Source organism: Stereum hirsutum (genome assembly GCF_000264905.1).
Source record: "Stereum hirsutum FP-91666 SS1 unplaced genomic scaffold STEHIscaffold_13, whole genome shotgun sequence".
Taxonomy (NCBI): Eukaryota; Fungi; Basidiomycota; class Agaricomycetes; order Russulales; family Stereaceae; genus Stereum; species Stereum hirsutum.
This window is the reverse complement of record NW_006763143.1, coordinates 723,612-741,270: the sequence shown is the minus strand read 5'-3', so window position 1 is coordinate 741,270 and position 17,659 is coordinate 723,612. Positions and strand designations below refer to the sequence as shown.

Sequence of the window (17,659 nt, the reverse complement as noted above, 5' to 3'; positions counted from 1 at the left end):
TTTCACATGATGCGAATATGAGTGTGCGGTGTTTGCGGGCCACAATCTCAAGAAAGTGAAATACGAACCTCTCCTCGCATTGGCCACCTTCAAGTCCTCCAATAAACCATCAAGTCGGTCATCGCCTTCTCCTTCTTTGCGATTATCCCATCGCGCGCAAAACAAAATACCGCACATACAACCAACTTGGTCGACTCCGACTTATCGTGGTTCGGCTCAGATGTGGCAAGAAGAAACAAAAGATCCTAAAACGGTCAACTGCTTTCCTTATCGGTCCGGTACGAAATTCGCTTTGAATCGCGTACGTAATCAGAAGCTCAGAATGTGGCGTGTGGCTCACGAGGAGTCCATCCCGTCCGATGTTTCGTTTCATCTGGATGTTCGCATAGATATACACATATACTCCTCCACTGATTGGCGCGGTCCAATATATGGCTCACCAGCAAGACAGAATCTTGGCAGACGTACGTCAAAGCCGTCCTCACCCGTTCTAATCCTTCCCCGTGTATGTCCAATAGGCGGTCGCAATCCAACCCACTCTCGCCTCCGTACCCCAATCCTCACTTTCACACCTGTGTGTCATGTTTCTGAGATGCCGATTCCGCCTCCGACCTCAATGCTGTCGTGGGAGTGGTGGTAACTAAACCCTGCACACACAGCGATGAGAATACAAACACATTTTGCTTTCGTTTATTCGTGACTACTACAAGACTGCTCAGATGTCTACATCCCACCCCTAAAAACACACAGAAGAAACAACGAGATACAGACAGTCTATGCGGGATGTCGAAACGTTCTTGTTCTTCGTGTCAGCGTACCACAACACCCCGAGCCGATGCGAACGCTCTAGGCGACGTAAGTCGACGCAGAGACGTTACCGCCACGACCGGTCCAGTTGATATCTGTGAATTCCAAGTGTGAGAATCACGGAGATACTGGGTCGGGGAAAAGCGGGAGTAGAAAAACCGTCGGTAGAATCCAAACCGAGGAAGGAGATAGGGGTAGATTGTAGAGGGAAAAGCGGAAACGGAGAAGCGAACTTACGGATGTCCTCGCCAGTCTTGAGCTTCTCGTTCTCCTTGCCGGGAAGCACACGGAAGGTGTGAGCACCGAAGTAATCACGCTGGGCCTGGAGGATGTTGGCAGGAACGACCTCGGACCTGTAGCCGTCGAAGAAGGCAAGAGCGGTGGAGAAGGCGGGCGTGGGGATACCCCAGAGGACGGCCTGAGCGATCACACGCCTCCAGCCGGGCTGAGCCTTGTGAACGGCTGAAGATTGAAACGAATAAGGAATGAGATATGAAAAAGTACTAAGGCAGGCACGGGAGGACGTACCCTTGTTGAAGAAGTCGTCGAAGAGGAGGGACTCGAGTTCGGGCTTCTTGTGGTAGGCGGAAGTGATGTCGCCGAGGAAGACGGACTGTAACGAAGAAAGCCCGATGTGAATAAAATCGCGGATATATCCTGAAGAAAACCCGTACCTTGATGATACAGCCACCACGCCACATCTGAGCAATACCAGCGTAGTTCAGGTTCCACTTGAGCTGTATATTTGAATGAAGAAGTACATCAGTGATGTTGACTAGAAGGTATGAACAGAGAAGCACTGACGTCACGAGCAGTCTCACGCATGAGCATGAAGCCCTGGGTGTAGGAGATGATCTTGGAGGCGTAAAGAGCCTGCTCGAGGTCATCGATGAACTGCTGCTTGTCACCACGGAATGGCTCCTTCTGAGGACCGGCGATAACCTTGGAGGCACGGATACGCTCGTCCTTGATGGCCGACAAGCAACGGGCGAAAACGGCCTCACCGATGAGGGTGACTGAAATAGAAAGTCATGAATAGGAGTAAATGCATAACTTGGAGACGAATACGAACCGGGCATGCCAGCGTCGAGAGCGTTGATTGCGGTCCACTTTCCGGTACCCTTCTGGCCAGCCTTGTCGAGGATCTTGTTCACGAGGGGCTCACCGTCGTCGTCCTTGAACTTAAGGATGTTGGCGGTGATCTCGATGAGGAAGGAGTCGAGAACGCCCTTGTTCCACTTGTTGAAGATGTCGGCGATCTCGTCCTCGCTGACACCAAGACCGCGTTTGAGGATATCGTAAGCCTCAGCGATCAGCTGCATGTCACCATATTCGATACCTTTGGGGGCGGATAGGTGGGTCAGAGAGGCGTAAAAATGACGCAATGTCGCGAGGCGAGTCTTTGCGTACCGTTGTGGACCATCTTGACGTAGTGGCCGGCACCAGTCTCACCGACCCAGTCACAGCATGGCTCGCCGTCGACCTGCGCGGCGGTCTTTTGGAAGATCTCCTTGATGGCGGGCCATGCGGCGGGGGAACCACCGGGCATGAGTGAGGGACCGTGGCGGGCACCCTCCTCACCACCAGAGACACCGGAACCGATGAAAAGGAGACCCTTGGCCTCGAGCTCCTTCGTGCGGCGGATGGAGTCAGGGTAATGTGAGTTACCACCGTCGATGATGATGTCGCCCTGCTCGAGGAGAGGCTCGAGCTTGGAGATGAAGGCGTCGACGGCGGGGCCGGCCTGGACAAGGAGGACAATCTTGCGAGGCTTCTTGAGCTTGGAAACGAGCTCCTCGAGCGAGTGTGCACCTTGCACGTTGGTACCTACATGCGATACAGACTTAGCGCTGCTCCGTACGTCCGAAACCAAGTCCGAAGGATTCGTAACGACATACCCTTTGCCTCGTTGGCTAGGAAGCGGTCGACCTTCTCAACTGTTCGGTTGAAGGCAACGACATTGAAGCCCTTGTCGTTCATGTTGAGGATCAGGTTTTGACCCTAGGTTTGAACGTATAGTAAGTTACAGAAAAAAATAAAGTAAGTAGCGTCAAAGCGTACCATAACGGCCAGACCGATGAGACCGATATCGCCACTATAGATGTATAGGTAAGCCGTGATGTCGATGATAGAGGAAGAATGAAATCTCGCACGTAGGAGCAGCCATAGTGTGTAGGATTGACTGTAGACGAGGAAGAGCGATGGTGATGGAGGTAGGAGGAGAGGAGATTCGGATTGCGATTAGAGCCTCTCCGACCCAAATTATAGTTGCGCCGGGCCGTCATCTCCCTGAATAAGCCGTTGGGGACGGACCAATCACTTTGTCTGTTCCCAGTTGCCCCTGTCGCTCTCACCCGCTCACATCTCCGAGCTTTCAACTTCTTGAGAATTTACCTCGTATACATCCCATGCCTGAACGTAGTGTATTTTCGCGATTTTATTTGCAGAGTATGCTCCCTGGACTTTGGTGCTATGCATCTGCCATTGACGACAGCCGTTGACCCACTTGAAAAATGCGGAGGAGAGATCCAGTCGAGATGCGCATCATCGATGCTTGTCAAGCATCCACAGCGGACGCATGCCATCATCGCGTTAGTCTTGTCCCCAACCGCCATTGGCCGTCCCCCAATGTTCTGCATACACACGAAACCACGACCGTGCACTTTTTCTAGCGTTATCCTCTACAAAACCAGTTATAACAATGTCTTGCACTCACAGCTCTCACGAAAATCCTGACCGAGGCTTCCGCGAGCGCCGGGCCGTTCGGTGATGTGCGGCGCCAGACGATCGTGGGAAGTTTCAGTCGGTGTGGCAAACGAGTTTAAGCGCTATTTGGGCCACTCCGCTCTCGTCCTCCACGTCAACAACTTCCAAGCGTTCCTACATTGATCCATAGCGCGCATACGGTCGCGTCAGATCCAGTAGCTGCTCAGTACCCTTCTCTAACGTCGTATCTCAATTCTTGACCGTCACGAAATCGGAACGCGTCGAATACCCCTCCGTCCCGTACTCCCGCCACCTCAATGAACCGAGCAGCTCTCCGACTCGCAGCACAGTCATAGTTCAAATTATCCTTCGCGATGTCGACCATAGCTACAGCACCAAAGCCTATCGCACCCGCAGTACTCACCATGTCTGCCAATACTTCCCCAGTCGCCTTCCCGGACCCGTTCACGAGCGGCATCGTCAGAGAAGGATGGGTATTAAAGAAGAGGCGGAAGCGAATGCAAGGTCTTTATTCGCTCGTTCTAGTACCTTGAAGCTGTAATGAATAAGTTACAGGCTTTGCGAGGCGATATTTCGTCTTACACCAGTCTGGCCTGCTATCTTACTCTTTCGAGCCCGGCAAACCCTCGCGAGACCAGATTGCTCTCCCGCAAGCCGCAATTTCGACCGCACGAGGGCAGAAGGATATACACATCGATTCTAACAATGCGACGTTTCATATCAAGTGTCTTAACATGGAGGACTTCGATGGCTGGATGGCCTCGTTTCGGTGTGTTCAACTTGTGCTATGTTATCATGTACGTTGCTTACGCCTGGACGCGTCTTCGCGATGTAGACAATTCGTGGCTCCTCCGCCGGATGCAAGATCATTGGGGAGAAGGTCTTCCGTTGGTCGAAACACTCCTCGACTCAACCAGGCAGGCAAGGCAGGAGCAGTCATAGAGGAAATGGGTTTGGTATGTCCTACTGCATTCATTGAACGACTGGTACTAAGGCTTTGTTACACGCTTCCCCTCCTTTTCGGCTCCTCGCATGCATTAAGGCTCTTCTCGAGCTCGATGAAGCCGTCCGTGTATGGCAACAGAATGATCTCAAGAAACGTACAAGCATACATAAGATGCGGAACGATGTCAAGCCGAAAGATACATCTAAAGAGGGCTCAAAGTTCAGTTTCTTCAAGAAACGTATGCCTTACCCCTATTTTCCGTCACAGCGAATCTCCTGACATTCTCTTATACCTGTTGACAGCGCAACATCCACCTCCAACTACAACCGCTACTACAAGCCCACCAGCAGCGGACAGCGACGCCGCATCCTACATCTCCCATTCCTCGCTATCGTCAGCACCACCACCATCAGAACGCGCCCAAGCCATCCTCGCAACTCTCAGAGCGCAACATAACACCCTCGCGCGTCTCCTTCCCATGCTCGGCGAAAGTGGTGTCGGAGGTGGCATCACCCCCGTCTCCGCGCTCGGCTATCCACTCCCCACCACCGCTGAAGAAGATGACCAGGACCACCAAGACGGCTCATATGAACAAGGGAGACCCGATTCGGCTCATACGACTCCTGTAACGAGACCGCACAGCTCAGCGTACGTACATCGTAAACGCGATTCTATCGCCGGGTCGGCTACGGGTAGTGAATCGGGGAGCGTATGGTTTGACGCGCCTGATCTCGAAGGAGAAGGCGCTCAGGAATTCATGTTGGATGTCACGCCGCCCGAGGATGATGCAGGACGGGCGGATGGAGAAGGAGAAGGACACGGGACGAAGGGTAGTAATGCGACAATCATAATAGACGATGGTAAAAGTAGTATATACCCGGGTGATTCGGACGCGAGTGATACGGACTCGGAAAAGCTGGAAGTGGAGGATGTTCCAGGGGGAGAGGTAGTGGGAGAGACGCAGACGCCTGTGCGTAAGGGGGATGTTGGAGGAGGTGTGGGTAGCAAGAAGGAGAAGGAAACTTTGAAGCCGGTTGTGTACAGGACGCAATTGCCTACGGGGCCGGTGGGAGATGAGGGGAGCTTGTTTGCGGTATTGAAGAAGAATGTTGGCAAAGTGCGTTCTGCGTCCTTTTTCTCCCCTTTGTGGAGTGGAGCTTACCTTCATTTTGTGGCAGGATCTCTCGAGCGTCGCATTCCCTGTTACCTTCAACGAACCTTTGACGCTGCTGCAACGTGCAGCGGAAGAGGTCGAGTACTTCAACCTACTGACCGAGGCCGCTCGTTCGCAAGATCTAGTCGAGCGGCTTTGTTACGTTGCTGCTTTTGCGGTGTCGAGCTACGCGCATACGAGACATCGATCAAGTAGGAAGGGATTGTGAGCCTCTTAGCTTTTTCTCGCAGGACAGGGACTCATATCTTGGTCGTCTTTAGTAACCCAATGCTTGCTGAGACGTTCGAGGATCCCCGTATGAAGTTTATCTCGGAGAAGGTGTGCCACCAGCCTGTCATCCTCGCGTATCACTGTGAGGGAGAGGGTTGGGAGCATTACGCTTCGTCCTCCGGGAAGACAAAGTTCTGGGGTAAGCTGCTTTGACGAACAGCCTCGTTCAGTGGCACCAGCTGATCGTTGCGTCTTGACTTTTGCAGGCAAGAGTTTAGAGATCATACCCACTGGAACCAGTCATGTCAAAATTGGCGAGGATCATTACGAGTGGTGAGAACTTCTACCTAAATGATACACTCATGCGATTCTGACAAGAGTGTGCTCCCCAGGAATAAACCATCCTCTTTCATGCGCAACCTCATGATGGGCACCAAATACCTCGAACACACCGGCAAAATGACCATCGAAAACACAACCGATAAATCCCGCTGCGTCATCGACTTCAAAGAAGCCGGCTACTGGGGTGCCTCCAATCTCGTCTCTGGCTCCGTCTACACCTCTTCCTCCTCGCACAAGCCCGTAGCGACCCTCGAAGGCAAATGGGATGAGTCGCTCTCTCGGAAGATCAATGATTCGCACCTCCATGTCTTGTGGAAGATGAATCCGTTCCCGAATAATGCTCTCGAGTATTATGGCTTCACTGCGTTTGGGTTGACTTTGAATGAGATTACGAAGGGGGAGGGGGAGATGGCGGTGGAGGGGAAATTACCACCGACGGATTCGAGGTTGAGGCCGGATGTGAGAGCGTTGGAGGAGGGTGAGTTGGATTTGGCGGAGGAGGAGAAGGTTAGGGTTGAGGAGCTGCAGAGGAAGAGGAGGAGGGAGGGGAAGGATAGGCAACCGAGGTGGTTCGTGAGGGAAGGAGAGGAGTGGTTCTATAAGGGCGGATATTGGGAGGAGAGGGAGAAGGGATGGAGGGACGTAGAGCCGCTTTGGTGAGGGGGTGGGGATCACCCCGTGTCTCTGTTATCTGCTACGATTGGGAAGGTAATTTAGACTGATGCATTGAGAATATTTTGATTTAATGTATCTTATTGCGTGGATGTCCCATGCTATAATGCGACTGGGGACTGTCATACCCCTCTGACCTCATCATGTTCGAGATGGTCGATCGACTTCTCTCCAAACCTCTCGCCACTCTAGACCTCCCTAGCGTCTCTCTGCCGTACGTGCTTCTTTTGTTCCTCATCGATCCTATCCTCCTTTCCTGACGATCCTCTTTGGTGTACGATATCGACAGGCGGATGTAAACAGGAGTAACCTGGGAATAAATATGGAGAATTTCTTCGCTCGCAACGGCGCCTTATCCTGAAAGATGCTGGTCGGTGAATAGTTCCGAAGGGTTTGTGGCGCCATCTCCTTCTTGCCTACCTCCGTAGATCGCCGCCCTCTTCTCCCGATCCGCGACTGACGTTGCCTTTGTTCTTTCGAACATAGAGGAATAACAATAACTCAACAGGAATAACCTGGGCATAAACATGGAACACGTACAACGTCGCCACGAGTCTCTCAACCCAGTAGAGCATCACCCCCCAGTCTTGGCATTCCCTTCTCTGCTAGCGACAACAAATCCTCCGGCGATTTCCCGAGCCCAAGTCCGTTCCCCCGCTCGTCGTAGCTTGTGGCCCCGACAGACCCGCGAAGTAGCTGCCCACTCGGATGTCTTCAATCCCTTATAAGTGAGGGTTTTTGTGGGCTGATTGGATGCTAAAGCGAGGTTCATCTCGAAAGCCCTCCAATTCACCATGAGATACGAAATCTTTTTGAGCTTTTTGACTACTGTGACATGGTGCACTGGATACGTCGTTGCACAGGCTGGGTCGTACCAGCAATGTGGAGGTATCGGATGGTTGGTTTCTTTCGATTCGTCTTGCTCTCTATCCAATGGCTAACTGTCCACTCATGATCAAGGTCTGGTGCGACAGCTTGCGCTGACGGATGGAGTTGTCAAGCCTTGAACTCCTGTAGGTGCTTTTGGCGTTCCTCTACCTAGACATGTATACTAATTCTGGACATATGCTGCGCAACTATGAAGACTATTCCCAATGTAAGATTGATTTATTATATTAATGCTACGGGAATACATCTCATACTTTTCTGCGTACATAGGCCTCCCGGCTGCCTCGACATCAGCATCTAGCTCATCCTCGGCCACTGCGACTTCATCCCAACCGGCTACATCGACTTCATCGACTGCACCTTCTCAGACCAGCTCGCCACCCGGTAGGCCCATCTCTACCCTTCTATCCGTCGATGATATAATTCTGATTGCCACACAACATTCAGCCAATATCTCGCCGGAGTGGAAGGCCGCATATGTGAAGGCCGAAGCTGCTGTTGCGAAGTTGAACTTGACGGACAAAGTGGGCCTAGCTACTGGAATCGGATGGGAGGTGGGCAATTGTGTTGGGAATACGCTCCCGATAGAGTCCATTGGCTTTCCGGGGCTTTGTCTTGAAGGTAAATCCGGCCTCTTTACTGTCGTCATTACATTCTTTCTATCGATTCAGTAGGCCGATCCTTGACTGACACAAACCTGTGTGGTTGTAGACAGCCCAGTGGGTGTGCGTTACGCAGATCTCGTCTCTGCCTTCCCACCTGGGATCAATGTGGCTGCAACGTGAGTCTCTTCGCTATCACAGTCTTCAACTGATCTTAGTAGAGCTTACGGTATTTTGTCAGATTCAACCGCACTTTGATGAGGCAGCGAGGGGCTGCCATGGGTGCTGAGTTCCGTGGAAAAGGTGTCCATGTCGCTCTTGGTCCAATGATGTGCGATATTTCTTCTGCTCTTCACGCTCTGGTGTACTAAAGCAGAAGTTTGCAGGAACCTCATGCGTACGCCCGAAGGCGGTCGTGGATGGGAAGGTGTGTCGGCCCCCTATAGCTACTCCTGATGATCACTCACCTCTATTTTGCACCAGGATTTGGTGGTGATCCTTATTTATCCGGTGAAGGAGCATACGAGACCACGATGGGCATCCAGTCAAATGGCGTACAGGCCTCTGCGAAGCATTACATCAACAAGTCAGTGAACCATGCCCCTCGGTCGTATTGTGCCTCATCAGTTGTGAGCTGATGTTATGTGACTTATCAGTGAGCAGGAACACTCAAGGACCACGGAGACTTCGAATGTAGACGATAGGTATGTTACTGACTCCCTTGGCTACATAGTCTAAAGCTAATAATCCTTCGACATGATGTAGGACGGTAGGTCTTTAAGATATCTTCACATAATCACCCTGGGTCTAACACATTGTCAAGCAACACGAGCTTTACTTGCATCCGGTATGTCGTATCGCATTCATCTATCTTCAACAAATTTTTGGCTCATGTCTCCTTGCAATTATCAGTTCCTTCGCAGCGTCCAGGCCAATGTGGCGTCCGTGATGTGCAGTTACAGTGCGTGAACCTTCACAGTTGTCTTGTTTGGCTCACTGACCTTTCTGTATACGAAACAGACCAAAGTAAGTCGCCCCAGCGATGCCACATTGCACGGCTTCACTAACGTCCCTCAGTTAACGGCAGTTTTTCGTGTGAGAACGATAAAACACTGAACGGTCTTCTCAAGTCGGAGCTAGGATTCCAAGGATGTGAGTCTCCCAGCTTCGTTCTTTGGTAGCAGGCCCTGAGCTAAAGTCTGAAACCATTCAGATGTAACTTCTGGTTCGCATATATCCCACCATCTCCTCTCAGACTCATCTAAACATACATTCCGCAGATTGGTGGGCCACACACTCGACGACTGCGCCAAACCATGGTCTAGATGTGAGTACAGTTTTCGATGCTCCAACAATAAAAAAAGCTCATCTTTCGGATATTTAGATGACCATGCCTGGGGATATTAGCGCCAACTCTGGAACTACGTCAGTGTCGGCCATCTCAGAGGCTGTCGTCGCATAGACTGACCAGTGCTTTTACAGTTACTTTGGTCAGGCCCTCATTGATGCAGTCAACAACGGCTCAGTCGCTCAGTCTCGCATCGACGTAAGCAACCACTCCGACCCACGTGACGATCAGGAAAGCACCTAACGTTTGTTTTCTTCATAGGACATGGCAACTCGGATTCTTGCAGCTTGGTATCTGATGGGCCAGGACTCCGACTTCCCTGCGGTCAATTTCGACGCTTGGGATATCAATGCAGCGGTCAACACGCATGTCAATGTCCAAGCTGACCACGGCAGGTATGTGGTGTGCCTCCCGTAATCAGGCCCTCAAGTTAACTGAAAGAATTACAGCTTGATTCGTACCATTGATGCCGCCTCGACGGTGCTCCTCAAGAACACGAACAATGTACTACCACTCAAGGCTCCTGAGACCATCGCTATCATTGGCAACGACGCTGGACCTGACTCGTTAGGAGCCAATGGGTTCGTCTTGAACTTTATATATCGTGACTTACCTCTAATGATTCATCATCAGTTACACTGACCGTGGCGGAGATGATGGTGTCCTCGGAATGGGCTGGGGCAGCGGGTCAGCCACAGTCTCTCCTGTCTTTTTGCTTTCGACACTTACACAGGTTCACGCCGATGTAGAACGGATGACTATCCTTACCTTATCACAGTAAGCAATGCGATCAACACCCCTTCAAATGCGGATACTGACGCACTCATAGCCCATTGACGCTATCACGAATCGCTCCAAAGCAGATGGGACCGTCGTTTCCTCGTCTTTGAGCGATACTGACCTGGATACCGCTGCTACGGTGGCTTCTGGAAAGAGTGTGGCCCTTGTGTTTGTGCGCTCCTTCTTATGCTTATGTGCATATGGCAAGATATTAACTTCACTCTTAGATCAATTCAGACTCCGGCGAAGGGTATTTGATCTTACCTTTCAGTCCGTGCTCAGATATAAATCCCCTTTTATTCAGGTATATCACTGTCGAAGGCAACGAAGGAGATCGCAATGACCTACTAGCATGGCACAGTGGAGTTAGTCTTTTGAGCCACTGTTTACTGTGTACCAGCTGAACATCTAAATCTCGTCCAGGACGCGCTTGTGCAAAAGGTGGCCAGCGTGAATAATAACACGATCGTTGTAGTTAACGCTGTCGGTGCCATTATCGTCGAAGCGTGGATAGATCACCCTAACGGTAAGCACCCCATGACCTCTCTCAAAACCTTACGCTGACTCGATCAACAGTGACAGGCCTTGTGAGCTTATTTCTACCCCTGCTGGACCTGCCACTTAAAGTTTATATCTAGGTATGGAGCGGCCTTCCAGGCCAAGAAGCCGGTGAGTCCCATTCCGGCGTGGCTAATCATAGATTACCGGGACCAACAATGTTATAGGCAACGGACTCCTCGATGTTCTCTATGGCGATTATAATCCAAGGTACGATTTAGATTTACCTTCGAATATTGCACGATCCTTAATGCTCGTTACCCGCTCTCCGTCAGCGCTCGGCTCCCCTATACCATCGCGAAGAATACTACGGATTATTCGGCCTCTGTTATCTACGTTGACACGACCGGCACGGACATCCTCCAGATTCCCTACACTGAGGGTCTCTTTATCGACTATCGACACTTCGATGCCGTCAGTCTTGCCTTCCTGTGGACATGAGACCACTGAACTAATTTGGAGGTATTCACAGGCTGGTATTGAACCCAGGTTCGAGTTCGGCTTCGGCTTGTCGTACACTACCTTCGACTACAAAGACTTGAAGGTCTCTGGCTCTGTTGGATCGGGCACCCCTCCTTCGGGGCCTGGGTCATCTCTCGACCCCTGGTACGTCTTATCCAGCAGGTGTCATACAAGTTCCCCTTTCTAATGGAACGCCACCGATGTAGGCTTCACGAGCCGGTCATCGCAGTCAGCTTCACACTCTCCAACAACGGGACTGTCGCAGGACATGAGGTAAGGGCCAAAAGACTCTGTGCTTGCCACTCAAGCTGACTTCAAATGTGTCAATCAGACCCCTCAGTTGTACACGTCTCCCCCAGCATCGGCCAAGTCGGCGCCTTTCAACCTCAAGGGCTTCGACAACGTCTTCCTCAGCCCAGGGCAGTCTGAGACGGTATCATTCAACCTGTCTCGCTACGACCTGTCGACCTGGAGCACTGTCACCCAGCGCTGGGAGATCCCTCAAGGGACGACGGGCGTTTCTGTGGGTGCGAGCAGTCGCGACAGGAGGTTGACCGGTTCCATCGAGAATTAGATGATGACAGCTGGGGTTTCAAAAAGAGTACCGGCGGGAGGCTGGTACGCAAGCAAATATAGAGCTTCTCTTCTTTTCAGGGTTGTGTCAATGGATGTATGTGTTTTCCTCTTCTGCGCAGTAGATTCACGTGCATGTCTTTGTGGTGAATCTCTTGGAATGCCGCTAGTCGGTTGCAATAGCGGAGCCTCTCTCTGTACATTGAGAAAGTTGTTGATGATATGCGTCAGGCATGGCTCGATGGGCCGCTTCGAGACTTCCCTTTTCGACGATATGGGCTTGCCATCACGCCGCTTGTGCTCACGGACCAGTCCACGGTGCACGATAATTATTGGGTGCAACCCTCGAATAATCTCACATGTCTATATCTCCTGAAAGATGTATGAAATGCCACGGTGTACGTGTATCGGTATTACCCTGTATTACCCAGAGGAAGTCCTGGCGCGGCACGTTGAGCTCTATCATGTGTTTTCATCTCTCCGTGCCTTCTGACAGAAGATGTGTGCTCGAGAAGTGATGACAACCTTGCTCGGTCTCACCGGCATTGTGATGCGCTGATATATGCACATCTTGCCCTTTCGCGTCGATCTTCACATTGTCTAGGAAAGCCGCTTTTGGTGTGGCTACTCATCAGATCGCGAGCCATGCACGTATGTCTGTATCGTATGAGGTACGCCACAACTCCTCGGAAGACGACGCACGCGACCAATTCCGTAGATCTGCGGTTAGCTTCTTCGTGGATCGCCCTCAAAGTGCCTGTATGGGAGATTGATCGGGTCGTTCTTCACCGATTTTGACGTATCTTCCCGTCGTCGATTCCTTCAAAAGGAGCCCGCCTGATACCTCGCCATGCGACCAACCTGTGGACAGCTACTGCCGCGACTGGTCTCCCTCTTTCCCCCATCTCCCTCTTGCCCTTTTCACCGTTTTGAACTTCAATATGAAGTACTCCCATTCGTTTACCGTTCTTCTGTCTGCAATCACTGTCGTTACTGGTCAATGTGGTAAGCTTGCAATACTCATCACTTCCATACCACGAGACTCATCTATTCGCAGAGTTCCACAGGATTCGATCTCTATATCATATATATTCGCAAGTATTCAAACTGCTTGCGTAGTAAACTCACCTGAGTGGGCCGCTGCATATACGAAGGTGCTCCTTTTTCCTTTACTGTGTCGGTCGCGTGCTCACTTTTATCTCTCACAGGCGAGCGCCGCAGTTGCCAACCTGAGTCTGAGCGAGAAAGTTCACTTGGGCACTGGTCGTGGGTTCTTCATCGTAAGAACCGTTTCCAAGGTTTCGTCAACTTCGCGTCTGATGCCGAGATTAACCAGGGCGACTGTACGGGCAATACACCCGCCATCGACAGTATCAATTTTCCTGGCTTGTGTCTCGAAGGTAAGACGGTTTACAGAAAAGTCCGCATGTTCTTCAACGCAAACAATTTATCTACTTCCTCGCCCTAGATGGCCCTCTCGGTGTTCGTCAAACGAGCGGTAACTCGGCATTCCCTCCGTAAGTACCACCTCTCGTCAGAGAAACTGAGCTTAGTCTGACTTTTTTTTGAACGACAGAGGGATCAACGCCGCTGCTACGTGAGTACGAAGTTTTGAAACTTGAATGGTGTTACTGAATACCTTTTGTATCATAGTTGGAACAGGACACTCATAAACCAACGTGGCGTGGCCATGGCGGAGGAATTCCGTGGAAAGGGTGTAAACGCCCAGCTTGGACCAATGATGTAGGTTGCACCGTGTCCTTGCAACGTTGTTACAAGCCAACGAGCCGAAACTTAACAGGAACCTCATGAGGGCTCCAGCTTCTGGGAGGTCATGGGAAGGTGCGCAGCTCCCAATAATAACTTTCGATGATAAATAACCGCCATATTGTACCAGGCTTCGGTGCCGATCCATTCCTGACGGGCGAAGCTGCCTACGAGACTATCACTGGTTGTCAGTCCCAAGGTGTTCAGGCTGTTGCCAAGCATCTCATGAACAAGTTCGTTTCCCCTACGGCAGTCTATTGAGCCACCCTGATTATGATCCAGTGAGCAGGAACACTCGCGGATGTTCAGCTCTTCGAATGTTGATGACAGGCGAGTGATTGATTTCATTGATTCTTTTATGTTCTTAACTAGACATGCAACTTGCATTGTAGGACGGTGAGTGATGGAGCAAACAAATTTTAATTCAGAATAATTAGCTGACATTGGGAATGCGTAGGAACATGAGCTCTATTTGCATCCAGTATGTCCTTGATGTCTTGTGCTGAAATTCCAGTTCTCACCGACACCCTCACAGTTTTTGCGAAGTGTACAGGCCAATGTCGCTGCTATGATGTGCAGCTATAGTCAGTACTTTATTCAACCCGCTTGACGTTTTGAAATTTGACTGTCTCCCTACAGATCAAAGTAGGAATTTGGGCCTGTCTCATCTTCACCGTATTCCTGATCTCTTATCCCTGTAGTCAACGGAACATACGCTTGTGAGAATGACGCGTCCATCAATGGCTTGCTGAAGACCGAGCTAGGCTTCCAAGGATGTCAGTCATTCCTGCATATAAGCCCCCCCATTCAATCCCATTGACGCCTTTTCGCTACAGATGTCATGTCTGGTACGTATAAAAATCAGCCATTATCGTCTACATGATGCCAATACATTCTCTAGACTGGTACGCCACACACTCGACCGCTGCATCTGCAAACAATGGTCTCGATGTGAGTGGCAACGTCTTCTGACAGAATTTTCGGTCTAATACTGCTGGCTTAGATGACTATGCCTGGGGACTTCTTTCCTTTGTCCGTCGTGGGGTTCGTCCGATACTTGTTCCTCAACCCTCACGTGTGCTGAACGATATTATCAGATGGTACGGCATTAATCTCGAAATCGCGGTTGGTTTGGGAGAAGTGTCCGAAGACCGCATCGACGTGAGTCTCTTCTACCCGCGAACTGTCCGATTGTTCCTGACCTGAATGTTGCTCCCAGGACATGGCAACCAGAATCCTCGCAGGGTGGTTCGTGTGTTTTTATCTGTACTGATGCCTCTTCGAATTCTGACCTATCGTAGGTACCTCTTGGGTCAAGATGAAAATTACCCAACTCCCAACCTCAATGCGAAGAACCCATCCGATTCTGTCAATGATGTCGACGTTCAAGGAGATCACTACAAGTGGGCCACACTCGCCACACATGTTGAATAAATCTGACATTTTCCCACAGAATTATCCGAGAAATCGGAGCGGCTTCCACTGTTCTCCTCAAAAATGAGAACAACGCACTTCCCCTGAACGCTCCTGCTACCGTAGCTCTAATCGGTACTACTAGTATTCGCTATTCGCAAGTCATGGGATTGACCTTTTGTTAGGCAGCGCTGCGGGACCGAACCCTGACGGCCTTAACAGGTGGGATTCTCTGGACAATATATGCGTCTGATATACTGACTAAGGGTGTGTATTAGTTGTGCTGATCAGAGCTGTAACAAAGGGACACTTGGTATGGGGTGGGGTAGCGGGTGAGTCTGACATTTGGACCCAAGCGTGATTTGTGGTTAACATTCTCTCTCAGAGCCGCGGCCTATCCCTACTTGATCACAGTAAGTTCAACACTGCCCAAATGCTCAATAAAATATTGAGCACTTTTTTACCCAGCCTCTGGATGCCATCACCAACCGGAGTGCCACCGACGGGACTACCATTACTTCCTCGCTCAGTGACTCTGACCTTGACGCAGCGAAGACCGCCGCAACGGGAGCCGAAATTGCTTTTGTGTTCATTACTGGTTAGTTCTCTGACGTACACCGTCTTATCATTCTTCGAGTATTGATCTACTGTGACGATTGCAACAGCTGACTCCGGAGAGGATTCGTACACCGTGGAAGGGAATGAGGGGGACAGGAACGATCTCCTTGCCTGGCATGATGGTGATGCTCTTGTCGAGGCTGTAGCTAGCGTGAACAACAATACCGTTGTCGTGGTTCAAACTGTCGGACCCATCATCGTCGATGCTTGGATAGACAACACAAACAGTGAGTTACTCTGCACTTCTCCATAAAATGCGATTTTAACTCGCTCCGTTAGTTACCGGCCTAGTAAGTGAATACATTGTCATATTCTTCATAGATGATTTACCAAAGCGAACAGGTTTGGAGCGGTCTGGGTGGTCAAGAAGCAGGTATGATTGTTGTAGCTTTGGAATCACAACGTTCTAACGATATCGCAGGAAACTCTCTGACTGACGTGCTGTACGGTGCCTTCAATCCGAGGTCAGTCTTCTTTCTTCAGACATGATCTTGATGCTGACTAGTGCCATCATACGACAGTGGTCGCCTCGTCAGTCTTGATTTTGTGAAATTATGAAAGAGAGCCTGACCATCTACTCCAGCCGTACACCATAGCCAAGAGCGCAGACGACTATCCCGCCAGTGTGATTTATGTCGACGACATATTGTTCATCGCTCAAATAGACTACACCGAGGGCCTCTTCATTGACTACCGTCATTTCGACTCGGTGAGGATAATTTCCAATGTTTATGCTCACTGTAGGCTGACAGGGATGACAAGGCTGGTATTGAGCCTCGTTACGAGTTCGGCTTCGGACTGTCATACACGACCTTTGACTACTCCAACCTGGAAATCTCGGGCTCGGTCGGAGACTATACACCACCCACTGGTGCTGGATCCTCTCTGGATGACACGTTCGTACTTCCCTTCATACTCCCAGCTATACATCAACCTAATATCTGCACCCTCAGCCTCCACGAGAAGGTCTTCAACGTGACCTTTACGATCCAGAACAACGGAACGGTTGCAGGGAATGAGGTAGGCTTGTGTATTGACTACCCACACTCTAATACTGACAAACCTCGCAACCCAGGTCCCTCAGCTCTACCTCTCACCTCCCGAAACTGCCAACTCGCCACCATATCTTCTCAAGGGCTTCGACAACGTCTACATCGCACCTGGCGAGTTCACAAACGTCACCATCCCGCTGTCCCGCTATGACCTCTCCATCTGGGACGTCGTGTCACAGAAGTGGGTTATCCCGAGCGGTACAACTGGCGTAACTGTGGGGGCCAGCAGTCGCGACCACCGCCTGACTGGATCTATCGAGATTTGATAGCTGATCCGAAGTGGTCGTTTTGGACAATATTGCGCGTGTTATAGTAGTTATGGCACGATTCCTGCCTGTTCCTGCTCGCGGACTTTTCGCTTTGTCCTTCCAAATGTTCTGTAATTGTTGCGTCACTCAATATTGCAGTATTTCGTTCGCTTGTTTCCTTCCACTACTTATCCAGAGGGGGGACTTATGTAGCCGCGACTCGGACGCCTGGAATCAAGGGATGCTATCCTAACACCACGGTATGCAAAGGAATTTCAGAGTTTCAGGTAAGAGTGAACTGTGAGCGTAGCGTGCTAGACTTGCGTCAGGTTCTGTAAAAGTTTGACCAACGCCACTTACGAAGACACGCCACTCTGGATATTTTACCCACGGTGGGAGGTACTGTGAATGGGAGGCTAGGCAGAGTGATGTGAGAAGGACTGGTGGCTGCCTTGATAAAGTCAGTATCAAG

The 17,659-nt window shown here is 50.7% G+C and overlaps 4 protein-coding genes across 4 annotated transcripts; 3 read left to right on the top strand and 1 right to left on the bottom strand.

Moving 5' to 3' along the window:
* Positions 1 to 846: 846 nt before the first annotated feature.
* STEHIDRAFT_133301 (6-phosphogluconate dehydrogenase) lies at positions 847 to 2,974 on the bottom strand (the record flags this gene model as incomplete). The annotated part of the gene is made up of 10 exons (XM_007307442.1): positions 847 to 902; positions 1,045 to 1,269; positions 1,336 to 1,420; positions 1,482 to 1,544; positions 1,612 to 1,823; positions 1,880 to 2,146; positions 2,218 to 2,634; positions 2,706 to 2,808; positions 2,869 to 2,902; positions 2,961 to 2,974. The coding sequence occupies 10 exons, from the start codon at positions 2,972 to 2,974 to the stop codon at positions 847 to 849; spliced, it is 1,476 nt and encodes a 491-aa protein (XP_007307504.1).
* An 804-nt stretch (positions 2,975 to 3,778) lies between these two features.
* Positions 3,779 to 7,004, top strand: STEHIDRAFT_123815 (uncharacterized protein). Its single transcript, XM_007307441.1, has 10 exons — positions 3,779 to 4,038; positions 4,090 to 4,303; positions 4,370 to 4,490; positions 4,577 to 4,718; positions 4,783 to 5,597; positions 5,659 to 5,858; positions 5,915 to 6,063; positions 6,131 to 6,197; positions 6,257 to 6,567; positions 6,637 to 7,004. The coding sequence occupies exons 1-10, from the start codon at positions 3,888 to 3,890 to the stop codon at positions 6,864 to 6,866; spliced, it is 2,400 nt and encodes a 799-aa protein (XP_007307503.1). The 5' UTR covers positions 3,779 to 3,887; the 3' UTR covers positions 6,867 to 7,004.
* Positions 7,005 to 7,618: 614 nt separating this feature from the next.
* STEHIDRAFT_101555 (glycoside hydrolase family 3 protein) lies at positions 7,619 to 12,454 on the top strand. The gene is made up of 33 exons (XM_007307440.1): positions 7,619 to 7,776; positions 7,839 to 7,891; positions 7,963 to 7,974; positions 8,037 to 8,150; positions 8,214 to 8,387; positions 8,478 to 8,547; positions 8,610 to 8,699; positions 8,755 to 8,795; positions 8,852 to 8,954; positions 9,025 to 9,076; positions 9,192 to 9,212; positions 9,278 to 9,329; positions 9,389 to 9,394; positions 9,446 to 9,520; positions 9,582 to 9,593; positions 9,649 to 9,695; positions 9,753 to 9,793; positions 9,851 to 9,914; positions 9,978 to 10,111; positions 10,166 to 10,297; positions 10,350 to 10,403; positions 10,466 to 10,493; positions 10,546 to 10,668; positions 10,724 to 10,746; positions 10,801 to 10,861; positions 10,920 to 11,022; positions 11,073 to 11,083; positions 11,135 to 11,165; positions 11,222 to 11,264; positions 11,330 to 11,468; positions 11,527 to 11,660; positions 11,723 to 11,789; positions 11,848 to 12,454. Exons 1-33 carry the CDS (start codon positions 7,673 to 7,675, stop codon positions 12,088 to 12,090), a joined length of 2,457 nt encoding a protein of 818 aa, XP_007307502.1. The 5' UTR covers positions 7,619 to 7,672; the 3' UTR covers positions 12,091 to 12,454.
* A 28-nt stretch (positions 12,455 to 12,482) lies between these two features.
* STEHIDRAFT_123809 (glycoside hydrolase family 3 protein) lies at positions 12,483 to 17,425 on the top strand. The gene is made up of 30 exons (XM_007307439.1): positions 12,483 to 13,094; positions 13,209 to 13,243; positions 13,298 to 13,369; positions 13,426 to 13,489; positions 13,558 to 13,606; positions 13,666 to 13,686; positions 13,743 to 13,832; positions 13,891 to 13,931; positions 13,987 to 14,089; positions 14,139 to 14,190; positions 14,314 to 14,337; positions 14,392 to 14,440; positions 14,558 to 14,632; positions 14,758 to 14,807; positions 14,860 to 14,900; positions 14,954 to 15,017; positions 15,076 to 15,104; positions 15,158 to 15,259; positions 15,310 to 15,404; positions 15,455 to 15,491; positions 15,548 to 15,601; positions 15,655 to 15,682; positions 15,738 to 15,867; positions 15,935 to 16,118; positions 16,223 to 16,260; positions 16,309 to 16,355; positions 16,471 to 16,596; positions 16,650 to 16,783; positions 16,841 to 16,907; positions 16,963 to 17,425. The coding sequence occupies exons 1-30, from the start codon at positions 13,031 to 13,033 to the stop codon at positions 17,203 to 17,205; spliced, it is 2,208 nt and encodes a 735-aa protein (XP_007307501.1). The 5' UTR covers positions 12,483 to 13,030; the 3' UTR covers positions 17,206 to 17,425.
* The last annotated feature ends 234 nt before the right edge of the window (positions 17,426 to 17,659 follow it).